The 12,639-nt window shown below is 33.8% G+C and overlaps 1 protein-coding gene across 3 annotated transcripts in view; it reads right to left on the bottom strand.

Annotated features, from left to right (window-relative positions):
• Window positions 1-12,639, bottom strand: part of HACE1 (HECT domain and ankyrin repeat containing E3 ubiquitin protein ligase 1) — a 101,121-nt gene that overhangs the window by 7,998 nt on the left and 80,484 nt on the right. For all 3 annotated transcript variants that reach the window (XM_025863167.2, XM_025863148.2, XM_025863158.2), the window contains 3 exons: window positions 8,287-8,418; window positions 1,427-1,525; window positions 1,079-1,149 (listed from right to left, as the gene is read on the bottom strand). In XM_025863167.2, the coding sequence (XP_025718952.1) occupies window positions 1,079-1,149; window positions 1,427-1,525; window positions 8,287-8,418 (302 nt within the window). The remainder of the gene's footprint in view (window positions 1-1,078; window positions 1,150-1,426; window positions 1,526-8,286; window positions 8,419-12,639) is intronic.

Consider the following 12,639-nt stretch of genomic DNA (forward strand, 5'->3'; position numbering starts at 1 on the left):
CTCTCTCTCTCTGTGTCTCTCATGAATAAATAAATAAAAATCTTTAAAAAAGAAAAAGATAAGAAAATACTGGACTTTACATATATATTTTATAGAGATATACACTCACAATTATGTTTTTAAAATAGAAAAAATAGAGAAGTAAATACACAAATTGTTTATAATAGTTATTGCTGGCAGGGAGTAGTGTTCCTTATTTGTTTTAATTTTATGTGTGCCAACTTTTCTAGAAGAACCATGTACATTTATAATGGAACAAATGAACTATATTTCCATAAAGAGGAGGGCACAGATGAAATTCTAAGATGCTAAGAATGAAAATCAGATTTTTTTTTTAAACATCTTTCAGAAATGTAACTTAAAGGAGGTTAAAATACTAGTTTGCTAGTATCTATGGTATTTAATCAGTCCAAAAGTAGACTTTTCAAAGATATGTGGTATCACAAATTATTTTTTAGGCCATGAATCTTGAGATTTTAAAATCTGTTAAGAAGGGCGCTTGGGTGGCTCAGCTGTTAAGCTTCCGACTCTTGGTTTCTGCTCAGGTTATGATCAGAGGCAGGGCTGTGGGATCAAGCCCCACATCAGGCTCTGCACTCAGCACAGAGTAAGCTTGTGATCCTTCTCTCCTTCTGCACCCCAGTAAATAAAGAAAATCTTTAAAAAAGTTGGTAAGAACTGGAGAACAACTGCTGAGTACGGATATTATGTGTCATGTGTATGTGTGTGTGTGTGTGTGTTGTCCAGCAACACACAAATATTAAAAATTTGGCACTACCATTGACTTACCTACAGAATGAAGACAGAATGAAAAGATTGCCAAATTATAAAATACAATATATATGCTGATTGTCCTGATTGGAACAGTTTACTTTTTTATACATTAATATACATTAAATAAACATTTGAGCACTACCACATATTTTATCGTTAATAGCTAAATAAATCTTTAATACCTAAAAAATGGAAAGGGAAGTGGAAATTGACAGTTCCAAGTTGTAATGCATTTTGGTTGTTTAAGCCATCAAAACTGCAACACATTAAATTCTTTCCACATTAGCATAAAAACACTTCTTACCTGCCAGTAACAAACTGCAAGAGAAGAACTCTCTCCTCTGGAGTAATGTCTTCCACAACTTCCCAGAACCACTAACAACAACAAAAAAATTTAACTCATATTTCAGAGTAATTGTAGACTTCTTAATACCCAAGAAATATGTAATATTCATAAACATATTTTATTCTATGAAACTCATTTATCAAAAATGCTTTCATACAAAGCTTTCATATGCAATATTCCGAGGAGAAGAATTTAGGGAAAAATTTTACTTTGTTAATTAATGTAGGTTTTCATCCAATAGTGCTGAAAAGCTTATAAAATTAAATGGCAAACTTAACTTCATTCTAAGCTCTAGAGAGATTTTACCTGAATAACTGGATCTTCTCTTTCATAGCCACTTGTGTATTCTGTATTTCTTATCCAATCACTCACATCAATTTCTGGCATGCCAGAAAGCAGTAGCTCCTTTGGGGAAGAAGAAAAGTATTTCATTAATCTTCATTATGAAAAAAAAGCTATTACATTAAAATAGCAAATTTGCCTTAATTAGAAACTAATCTCATGTAAAGCTGATTTATTTTTGTGACAGTTTCTGCATGTCACCAATAACAAGAACTCTTCATATTGATAATCTCAAATATTGCTGAGATGTGGAAATGTCTCCACATGATACAATTTCATTAAAAAATGAGACAAATAGATAAACACATATGCAACAAGTTTACATTTGCAGCAATTTTATGAATGTTATTATATTTGGTTTATGTTTAATTGTATGAATTTGTTAAATTCTAAAGAGACCATATATGCTCAACATGAAAATGATAACAAAGACCTGAGTAAGTCCTGGGTTAAGCAGAGGAAAAGATCATCAAGAAACTCTAGTCACTAGGAAAAAGGAGTAATATAATAAAAAGCAGTAAAATAATAAAAATAGTTTTTAAAAAAACAGAACAGATTCAGGCTTTTCAAGAACTCTATTTCGGAATGATTTGGATCCTCTAAAGCCAACATTCCCCAGTGTGAGAAAAAAATGCAATTTCCTAATGACTTTTGGTAGTCTTTTTTATGTGAAGATCATCACACACAGTATTAATCAAATAAATAAAAATGAAATTAAGAATGTCAAAAATACTTAACATTATGTTTTCCAAGAGAAAAGAGAACATGGAAAAAGCTTGTCCAGATGGCTCAATGAGCCCGTATCTCACGACTGGATGTGTTTACACAGACAGATAAGGCAATGACTATACTACACTTAACCAAATACTGACAAGCCACATCAGAAGAGTTTGTTGTCACAGACATAGATACAATGTGGTTCAAAATCACGTCTCCTACAACTACTCATACATACACCTGACTAGTACGGAAGTGTGCTCTGAAGAAAATTAATGAAGGCTAGTAAGAGGCTCTGACAACTCTTGTAGTTTCTAAGATCTATTCAGAGTCTACAAGGTGCTCCCTTTTTCAACAGATCTGAGGCTGGATTTTCTTCATTTAGTTCAAGCAAACAACATATTACAACTGATTATATGTAGAAGCAGATATGAGAACCTACTTGTCTTCTATTAAGTAGATATTAAATAAACCTACAAAAATGTAAAACAATACCACTCTTCCCACTATTTTTAGCTTTATCCTGGAAAATGCAATTTTCAATTTTTAAATGCTCTTTATATTACTATGTAATGGATTGTTATTTCTACATTAAGTAAATATTTTACATTTTTTATTTCAAATGCAATATATATCAATTAATATAACCCACATGAACAAAAACATTTGTTGTAAAGGTGTCCTAAAGCCAAAAAGTTTGAGAACTGCTGGCCTAGGGTATATTTTAATCCTCCTTTCCATAGTATTATAAAATACTTTTACTAGATGGACATTCTGATTGTCTCCATTTTAACAATCCAAATATATTCTCCACCATTCTTTGCACTATTCTGAGCCCCAGGAGACCAATTCTTACAGACTGGCTTTCTTGCCTATCAGCTTTAGGTTGGGTTCCATCACTGGGAAACAGGCAGGATTCTGGAGGTGAGGATATTTTCTGCTGCCACTTTGCTTCAGCACATCTTTGCCGTAGCCATGTATCCTCAACTATAGCTATTATCAGATTCCCCCTCATTGGTACTTCAGGCTCTCACTGGGTCCTCGCAATACAATAGCTCCCCACTCTTACCCACAATTTCGCTTTCTGTGGTCTCAGTTACCACAGTCAACTGTGGTCCAGAAGCAGATGATCCTCCTTCTGATATACCGTCAGAAAGTCAAGAGTAGCCTAACGCTAGGTCATGATAGCTATGTCATTCCCCTTACTTCATCTCATCACATAGACATTTTATCTGACATCATCAGAAGAACAAGGGTGAGTACCACACAGTAAGATATTTTGAGAAACCACATTCATATAACTTTTATTATAGTACTTTTTATAATTATCAGTTTTTATTATTGTTGTTGTTAATCTCCTACTATGCCTAATTTGTAAATTAAAACTATACCCTAGTATGTATATTTAGGAAAAAACATAGAATATACAAGATTCAGTACTATCCATGGTTTCAGGCATCTACTGGGGGTGTTGGAACAGATTTCCTCTTGATAAGGAGGGATTACTGTAATTCCTCCACCTGTCTCTTCAATTCTACGGATGATAAAGCTTTCCACAGTTCCTAGTCTGTGGATGCCTCACCATACTCTTGTTATTCTTAACACTGCCACACCTCTGTAATAGTCCCTTTGTTAAAGTTTCGATTTGAGCCATCTGGGGAAATTCTGTTCCCTGGCAAGACACTGATACAGATCTGCCTAAAGGGAGTAGGGATGAATTTTACATATTTCTTACAAGCCATGAGAGTTTGTTTAATCCTCTTCCCTTCTAGACTGGGGAAGATAAGCTTTTAATAATGTTAAGTACGCTTTCATTATTAATAATTATGAATAAAAATGAGACTATATTCTCAAGAAATTTGAAGCATTTCATGAATATCATATTATTATGACTTTTGTGAAGATGAAAGATCTTTATTATCCCACTTAACACCTGGGCAAAAAAAAAAAATTATTACACTGACTAAAAACAAGTAGATGAAATGGAATTCCACAATAAAAAGAACATATAGCAAGAGGATGTCAAGTCGCAATCAATAATTTATTGTTTTTTAAAAATATGACAAAATAAATGAATTAGTCTGCTGGAAATGGCTATAACATATAAATCCCATGCGAACGGCCAGCTATGGAGCCATGCAAATGTTCACAGCCATTAGCTTACCCAGTGTTCATATGCCTCAATGTGTTAATACCAGATGCACATCTAGCTTAGATGTCTGTGCCAACTTTTTTAAAAAGTTTCCTATCCTAATGTAGCACAGCCCTCTATGAAAGACATAAAAAAAGTCATACAAAAGGTTCTAAAACCAAGTCCCATTTGTAACTTATGCCTCTGAGAGAGTTTGGCAATACTGATGAAGACAGACCAGGCTCTAGGTCACAGAACATGGGTTCCCAGTCTGGCTCTAACACATACTCTATGAACAGGAGGAAGTTCTGCACCTTCTTTGGATTAGTTTTCCTCATCTATAAAATGGGAAAATTGTACTTGTACCAGAGGTCTGTTGTGAAAATTTTAAAAGTTAATCAATATAAAGTACTTGGCAAATACTGCATTTTTAATAATAATTTTCATCACTGCATAAATCAGGATCATGCTGACAACACTGCTCTTCCCAAATAATCCCTCCATCTCAATCAGCTCAACGTAGTAAAGCCAGAGTCTAAGATGAGGAATCCTGACCTAACTTCTAATAAAACCACAACTGAAAACTTAACTGTAGCAAACCTAAATATGAAAGATAAAGGAATAAAGAAAGCTTTTAGAAGAAAACATGGGGAAACACCTTCATGACCTTGGAATAAGAAACAGGTTCTAAAACACAAAAAAGGACACAAAAAAGATCCATTCATTAAAAAAGGAAAAAACAAGTAACAAACTGAACTGTGTTAAAACTAAAAACTTTTATTCATTAAAAGATACCAGAGCAGAAGATATGCACAATATATAAATAACAAACACTCCTATAAAGAATCCTATAAATCAGTAACAAAAAACCAGAAAACACAATAGAAAAATGGACAAATTACTTGAGCAAACACTTTTAAAAACAGAGTACAAGTGGCCAGTGAACACATAAACACACTAGGAAAATGAAACACCACTACTGATCCACAAAAATGGTAAAAATGAAAAAGACAGAAAATATCAAGTGCTAGTGAAGATATGGAATACCCAGAACTCTCATACCTATTGGTGGGAATATAAACTGACACACCACTTAAACTATTTGCAAATATCTACTATAATAGAATAAATGTACACCCTATGTCCCAGCAATTCCACTTCAAGAATGCATACATATATCCTCCTAAAGACATGTACTAGAATGTTTGTAATAGCACTATTTCAAATAACCCAAAGCTGAAAATAACACCCACCAAATGTTCATCAAGAATAGAATAGACCTCTCTCTCTACATATATATATACACATACACACATACACTGACACAATGAAATACTATAATACAATAAAAATGAACAAATTACAGCTTCATGCAATAATATGTACAATTCTCACAAAAAGTTGAGCTAAGGAAGGCAGATCTATTCTAGGTGACTGTTCCACTTACATTAAGTTCAAAAATGGGAAACCTAGTCTTTGGTATTTTTAGAACTCAGAAGGGGAAGCCTGGGTGGCTCAGTCCATTAAGCATTGGACTCTTGTTTTTGGATCAGGTCAAGATGTCAGGGTCATTAGATGGAGCCCCATGTTGGGCTCCATGCTCAGCAGGGAGTCTGCTGGAGATTCTCTCTCTCCCTTTGCCCCTCCCCATTCTCAGGTTCTCTCTAAAAACTAAATAAATAAAATCTTAAAAAAAAAATAGACTGATGAATCACTGAACTCTACCCCTAAAACTAATACACTATGTGTTAATTAACTGAATTTAAATAAATGTAAAAACAAGAAAAATAGTAAAATAATGTTAATGGGGAAAAAAAGTCTGAAGAGCGGTTCCGCATGAAGAGGGATAGTGACTGGAAAACGACAGGAGTGGACATCTTGGGGTGCTAGGACTTCTCTGTTTCTTGATCTGGGTGCTGGTTTTATGGGTGTAGTCAGTCTGTAAAAATTCATCAAACGATACATTTATGATGTATATACTCTTCTCTACATACATTGTGAATCGATATCATAAAACCTAGCAGTATCAGTAAATTAGGGGGCAAAGTTTTTGTAAAATTCTGTTTTGAACGTCACAAGGCCAATTTAGTACAAGTATAGTACAGGAAAAAGTCAGCTTTCAATCATGTTTAATAATAGTTCATAAGTACTCCTCCATTTTTAAATGCTAAAAATAACTTATTGCTATGCAAAAACTAGACAAGTCTATACTAAACAAAATCATTAATCTTAAACCTAAAAATGCAAGCAAAAAAAAAAAAAAACCCCTCAAAACTGACATTTAATGAAACTAAGTCACAATGGACTTCAAAATTAACTTGCAAATTTTATTCACTACTATACTAAGATATACTATGAATGATAAGCCAAAAATACTGGTATATTATGTAAAAATTAAGAGGTATAAACCAGTGTACTTATTCAAAGTTTTATTTAAAGTGAAAAGCATTGGGGAAAACTAATTTTATGGGAAAGAATAAAAACCAAAGGATACTTTTCCACTGATCTAAAATTTATTATTCTAAATTATACCTTTTTAAATAAAAAATTAGCTATACTCTGTTTAAAACAGTGGGGGTACCTGGGTGACTCAGTCAGTTAAGCATCTGCCTTTGGCTCAGGTCACAATCCCAGGGTCCTGGGATTGAGCCCCACATTGGACTCCCTGCTCAGTGGGGAGACTGCTTCTCCCTCTCTCTCTGCCTCTGCTCATGTACTCTCTCACTCTCTCAAATAAAAATCTTTAAAAAAAAAATACTGTGTTTAATTAAGGAGTTAGACAACTCAAGAGTTTGAAAATAATTTATTACCAATCATAAGAGAGAAAAAGGATATGCGGGAAAATGTAAACATAAAGCATATAAAATTAGAAATCCTGTTAGGCCATAGTAAAAGGCAGGCAAATCAAAAGTGCAAAACACTTATTAGAAACTAGAGGCTGACAAAGAAAGGACCCCACAGAGATTTAAAATGGAAAATGACAGAATTATATATATGGTAAATAAGAAGCTAGAGAAAATTAAACAAATACAAAAGGAAAAACCCCCTAATTCTTCTTTTCAAAATGACAAGAAGTTAGTTATCATTATCTTGTACCTCATATGGTCAAATAAAAAATTCAGAAGTACAGTTGATTCTTGCCTGAACAATGCAGGGGTTAGGGACTCTGACCTCATGCAGTCAAAATCCACGTGTTAACATTTGAATTCCCCCAAAACTTTACTAATAGCCTACTGTTAGCCAGAGGCCTTACTGGTAACATAAACAATAAACATATTTTGTATGTTATATGTATTACACATAGCCTATTCTTAGAATAAGGTAAACTAGAGAAAAAAAACATTATTAACAAAATCAAAAAGAAAGGGCATCTGGGGTGGCTCAGTTGGTTGAGTATCTGACTTGGTTTGGGTTCAGGTCATGGTCTCAGGATTGTGAGACTGAACCCTGCTTCCGGCTCCACGCTTGGCGTAGAGTCTGCTTTAGATTCTTTCCCTTCTTCCTTCTCCCTCCCCCTCTATTCCTCCCCAACTTGCATGCATGTGCAGCTCTCTCTCACTCTCAATAAATCTTTAAAAAAAAAAAAAACAAAAGGAAGAGAGAAAATTTATAGTGTTATACTGTAAAACATCCATGTTTAAGTTTGAACCCACACAGTTCAAACATGTGTTGTTCAAGGGTTAACTGTAATATGATTATTGCTTTTGAGAAGACTGGCCTTCAACATCTCCCATGTAAAATACTTTGAAAATGTATTCCATTTTTGTTTTCATTTCACACTAAGGAATTGATACTCTGGTTATTAAGCAGAGAAGCACAATCACACATCTTGTAAGAAATCTCTAAATATGAACATTAAACCATAATGTCTTATTATCCATTATTTTATCATAGTACTCCAAAATTATTTCTGAATTATAGCAACTGGAGTTTTGTGTTGTTTTGTAACCACAAATGAACTGATGTTTTTCCTTACCAATTCATATTCATCAAAAAGCTGTATGAGGGAAGGTGGAATGAACATATGAAAGCCCTGTAAAAAAGCATTGATCTGAGGCTGAATGGCTCTTGTCATTCGAAGTTCAGTAACGAGCTGAACATACTCCGCCTATTAAAAAAAAAAAGTGATTTTTTTCAATTTCACATACTTAAGATATTGTTGATATAATCATTTCTCATTTAAGAGGTAAAGGTTTAGAATTAATTTGGCACCATCATTCAAATAGCTCAGTAAACCTATAATCCACCAATCACTAACTACTTAGGCCAAAATCCTAGGAATCAATCACCCATGATTTCTCTCACACACTGTATCAGTGAGTGCTATCAGAACTACTTCCAAAAAACATTCTCAATCCGATCCTGTCTCACCATCTCCACTACTACTACCCTGGTCCCAGCCATCATCATCACCTTCACCTGGATTACTGTTAACATGTGGTGTCCCAGTTGCCATTTTTGTCTCTGTACTGCTTCTTCCATATTAAGTATATAGATATATATTTTACATACAATTTCATATATAATTCAGATCACATCACTCCTGCTCAAAACCCTACAGTGAGGGGTGCCTAGGTGGCTCAGTTACTTAAGCACCTTTCTCCCTCCCTAAAACAAAGCAAAACAAAAAAACTCTACATTGACTTAATTAAGTAAAAGACAAATTATAAGGCCCTAAATGACCCAGCCTTTGCTTTGCTCTCTCATCATTTCTTTCTTCTCTCCCCCTTGTTCATTCTCTATATTCCCCAAACATAAGCTTGTTCAGGCCTCAGTGTCTATGCTTCCTCGTGTCTCTGACTGAACTATCTCATTAGAATGTAACCTCTCTGCAGGCAAGGGCTCTGTTTTGTTTTCTAGTATATATTCCCAGCTCCTAAAAAACTGGCTGCCCTTTGTAAATGTTCAACAAATATCGGATGAATGCATACATTCAACAAGTGCATTTAATACAGACCTAGAACTTGATAAAATGGGTCACTTAAGCATAGTTATTTGATTCTGAATTAAAGTAAACTATTTTTACACATTTCATTTTAAAATACATCATCACAGAAAATAGTGTCACTTAAAATTTAACTGGTAATAAAGCATATATTTTGGCTCAGACAAGAATCAATTATTATATTTATCAATCAACTCTATCAATTGTTATCATTTATATATTTTAAATTACATCTAAGTGAAACTTTGTGACTTAAAAGCAATATTTAGTTGTATATAGTTCTTTATATTTATATTTAGTTAATTCAATCAGTTAATTCCTATTACTTCCTCACACATTCTTTTTTAAAAATTAATTTCTACAAGTATATTAATCTTTCCTTACATGTTCCCTTCTATTCTTCTAATATGGAATATTATTCTAATATTCCAAATATTTTCCACATTTATTTATTTAGTTGTATATAGTATAAAGCTGTATATAGTTCTTACCTCCCAGGTATGAATGTTCTAAAGAGAGTAGAGAAAGCCAATTTTAGGTTCCTTCCTTTATTTTTTGAGGGGGCACTAAATCTGAAGCTCTGCCCCAAAACACTTTCTAACTCTACATCGGGGGGGAAAAACCCACAAGTGCTGAGCTACAAAGTTATATATAACCACTGGCTATGAATTCCACATGGCCATCCATGTCAAAGCTATAGAAGTGTCATGGTGGCTTCCCCATAGTTCTCCCCAAGCTCCACATAGCCCCTTGTGCAATCTAGCACAGGGAAAGCTGTCATCTCTGCTATTCAGTCTACTCCCACGCCCAAATCACACTCCCTACCACCCACAAGTTTTTCTCCACTGTACAGGAATTATCAGTTACTACATTTAGGTAGTTACTAGAGAGAGGGAGACAAAAATGTGTGCCAAACAATCAAACAGAAACATAAACTAGATTTTCACGTCCAAGAAATAATATATATAGCACACTTCCAAGTGATAACCAGGAGTGATTTCAATATTAGCACATCATTATCTTTTACTTTATGTCTGCTCTACCTAAACTTACTCAACTGCTACAATTTTTCTGCTCCACTCATTCACTCCTGTTTAAGATGCTATATGAGACCCTATCTTCCCTTAGTAAGAAGAGCTTTTTCCCAAAAGGTTTTGCTCTTAGAATCTTACAGTACTATTCAATAATCATTGTTCAAGACCTTAAATTATAAAGCATAAAAGTAAAAGATTTGCGGGGCACCTGTGTGGCTCAGTTGGTTAAGCATCCAACTCTTGATTTCAGCCCAGGTGCTTAAGATTCTCTCTCTCCCTCTCCCTTTGCCTCTGCCCCTCTCCGCCCTTCCCCCACCATTCAGATGTGCATACGTGCTCTCTCTCAAAAAAAAGGTAAAATATTTGTGAATTGCTCAAAGTACACTTTACCAATTTTAATTGGCCATTGCATTCCATATTTACCAGAGTAGTACACATTCTGTTTTCAATCAGTTAATTCCTATTACTTCCTCACACATTCTTTTTTAAAAATTAATTTCTACAAGTATATTAATCTTTCCTTACATGTTCCCTTCTATTCTTCTAATATGGAATATTATTCTAATATTCCAAATATTTTCCACATTTATTTCTATAACTTTGATCCATAGTCACTGTACACCAATTTGTGGAAATCAGCTCCTTCAAATACCAATTTTCATATTAAGTTAATTTAAATGTGGATGAATTTTGGTCTAAATCATTTCTCAGAAAAATAATAAAATCCTAGCCATCACAAATCCTGTTGAGATGTTTAGTAAAATAAAGTTTTCCATGTAGCTGAAATATAACTGTGTTTAACAGAAGAAAATATAAATCCAACTGAGCTAAAATGTTTCCCTGCTTCCTTAAACACTGTACATCCTCAAATAGAATAACACAAATTAACATTTTCTTGATGATACAATTATTACTATGAACATCCACTATTATTACACACTAACTTTTTGACTATTCATACTGTGCAGAAATATACTGGCTGCATTCCCATTATCCATACAGGCATCCAAGTGACTCACCTCCCCACACTTTATGCTCTGCATAACTACATCAAGTATCTTACATGCTTTAAAAAGGAAACAGTGGATATGCAGATGACAATCAGTCCACAAAACACTGGCATAAAGACTTGCACAATTAAACATTAAACATAAACCAAACCTAAACTATCATTTTCTTTTAAGTTATTACAAGAGATTGATATAACTTGGGTCAGGGGATCTTCTTTTATCCCTAACAGATGGCATATCCTAGGAGTCATGTTTGCTCCCACCTGAGTTTTGTTGTCTATTCTTTGAAGGCATAAAATAATACCAGATGCCAAATAATTAAATTGAAGAATTAATCATATTAAAGAATCCTAGTACTTGTACTGGTGAAGTAGTTACGTTATTAGAAACCTTCAGCACAGAAACAAACACAGCAACAAAAAAGAGCCTTAGCAACTTTTTTCTGGCTTAACCTCTGACCCTTGTAACTGATATAAAATAGGTAAGTAAAAAAGAAACTGCAAAGCGAAAAACATAAAAACACTGAATTTACAGAAACATTTACAGAATTTACAGAAACATTTTGTTTTAATAGTCTCTAGTCTTCTGAATTTGTGGAGTAAATAATATTCATCTCTCAGAAATCTTCCTTAAAATTTTAACTTCTCTTCAGGCTTTGAACCTAAATTATGTCTTCTTATGAGAAATGGTGGTGATATTGAAAATAAATGCATTTTTAAGCTATTTTTCTTCTTGAAAATCTTCTTTCATTATTTCTTGAAAGATATCTAAATAAACCATATTTACTTAAATAATAGTTAACTTTTACTAGTGAAAACAAGACTTTCTTTTTTCCCCTCCTCTAAGCAGAGGAATAAACTGGGCCACATTTGTAAAACAATTTGGAATAGTTATTTTTTTAGTAATTAACAGTCTAAATGGTGTTATTATTGACATAATTCAATTTACTGTTTGAATATAAAAGCTTCTTTCCTGAGTTTATCCACTTATTACCGCTCTGGTACATAAGAGTTGTCAATGAAAATTTTTCCACTGAGAACTCCAAAGGATAACCAGGTTTCTCTTGTAGGAATAAGCAGATATACCAAAAAGGCAAGAAACTATCTCATTTTCTCCACCCTCACTGCCTTTGTCTTATAAAATCCTCATGCATGCTCCCCAGACCAATACCACAACCACCTATCAGTTCCCTGACTCCAGTGTTGCCCCATTTCAATTCATTCTTCACACTCCAAGCTGAGTTTGTTTTTGTGTGTGTGTTTTTAAGAAACAGAATCCATTGATGGAACTTGCCTCTATAACATCTACAATCATCCCTACAGTCTTCAGAATAATTTTCA

Source organism: Callorhinus ursinus, unplaced genomic scaffold (assembly GCF_003265705.2).
Source record: "Callorhinus ursinus isolate GAN/ISIS: 27379988/994484 unplaced genomic scaffold, GSC_fseal_2.0 scaffold6, whole genome shotgun sequence".
Lineage (NCBI taxonomy): Eukaryota > Metazoa > Chordata > Mammalia > Carnivora > Otariidae > Callorhinus > Callorhinus ursinus.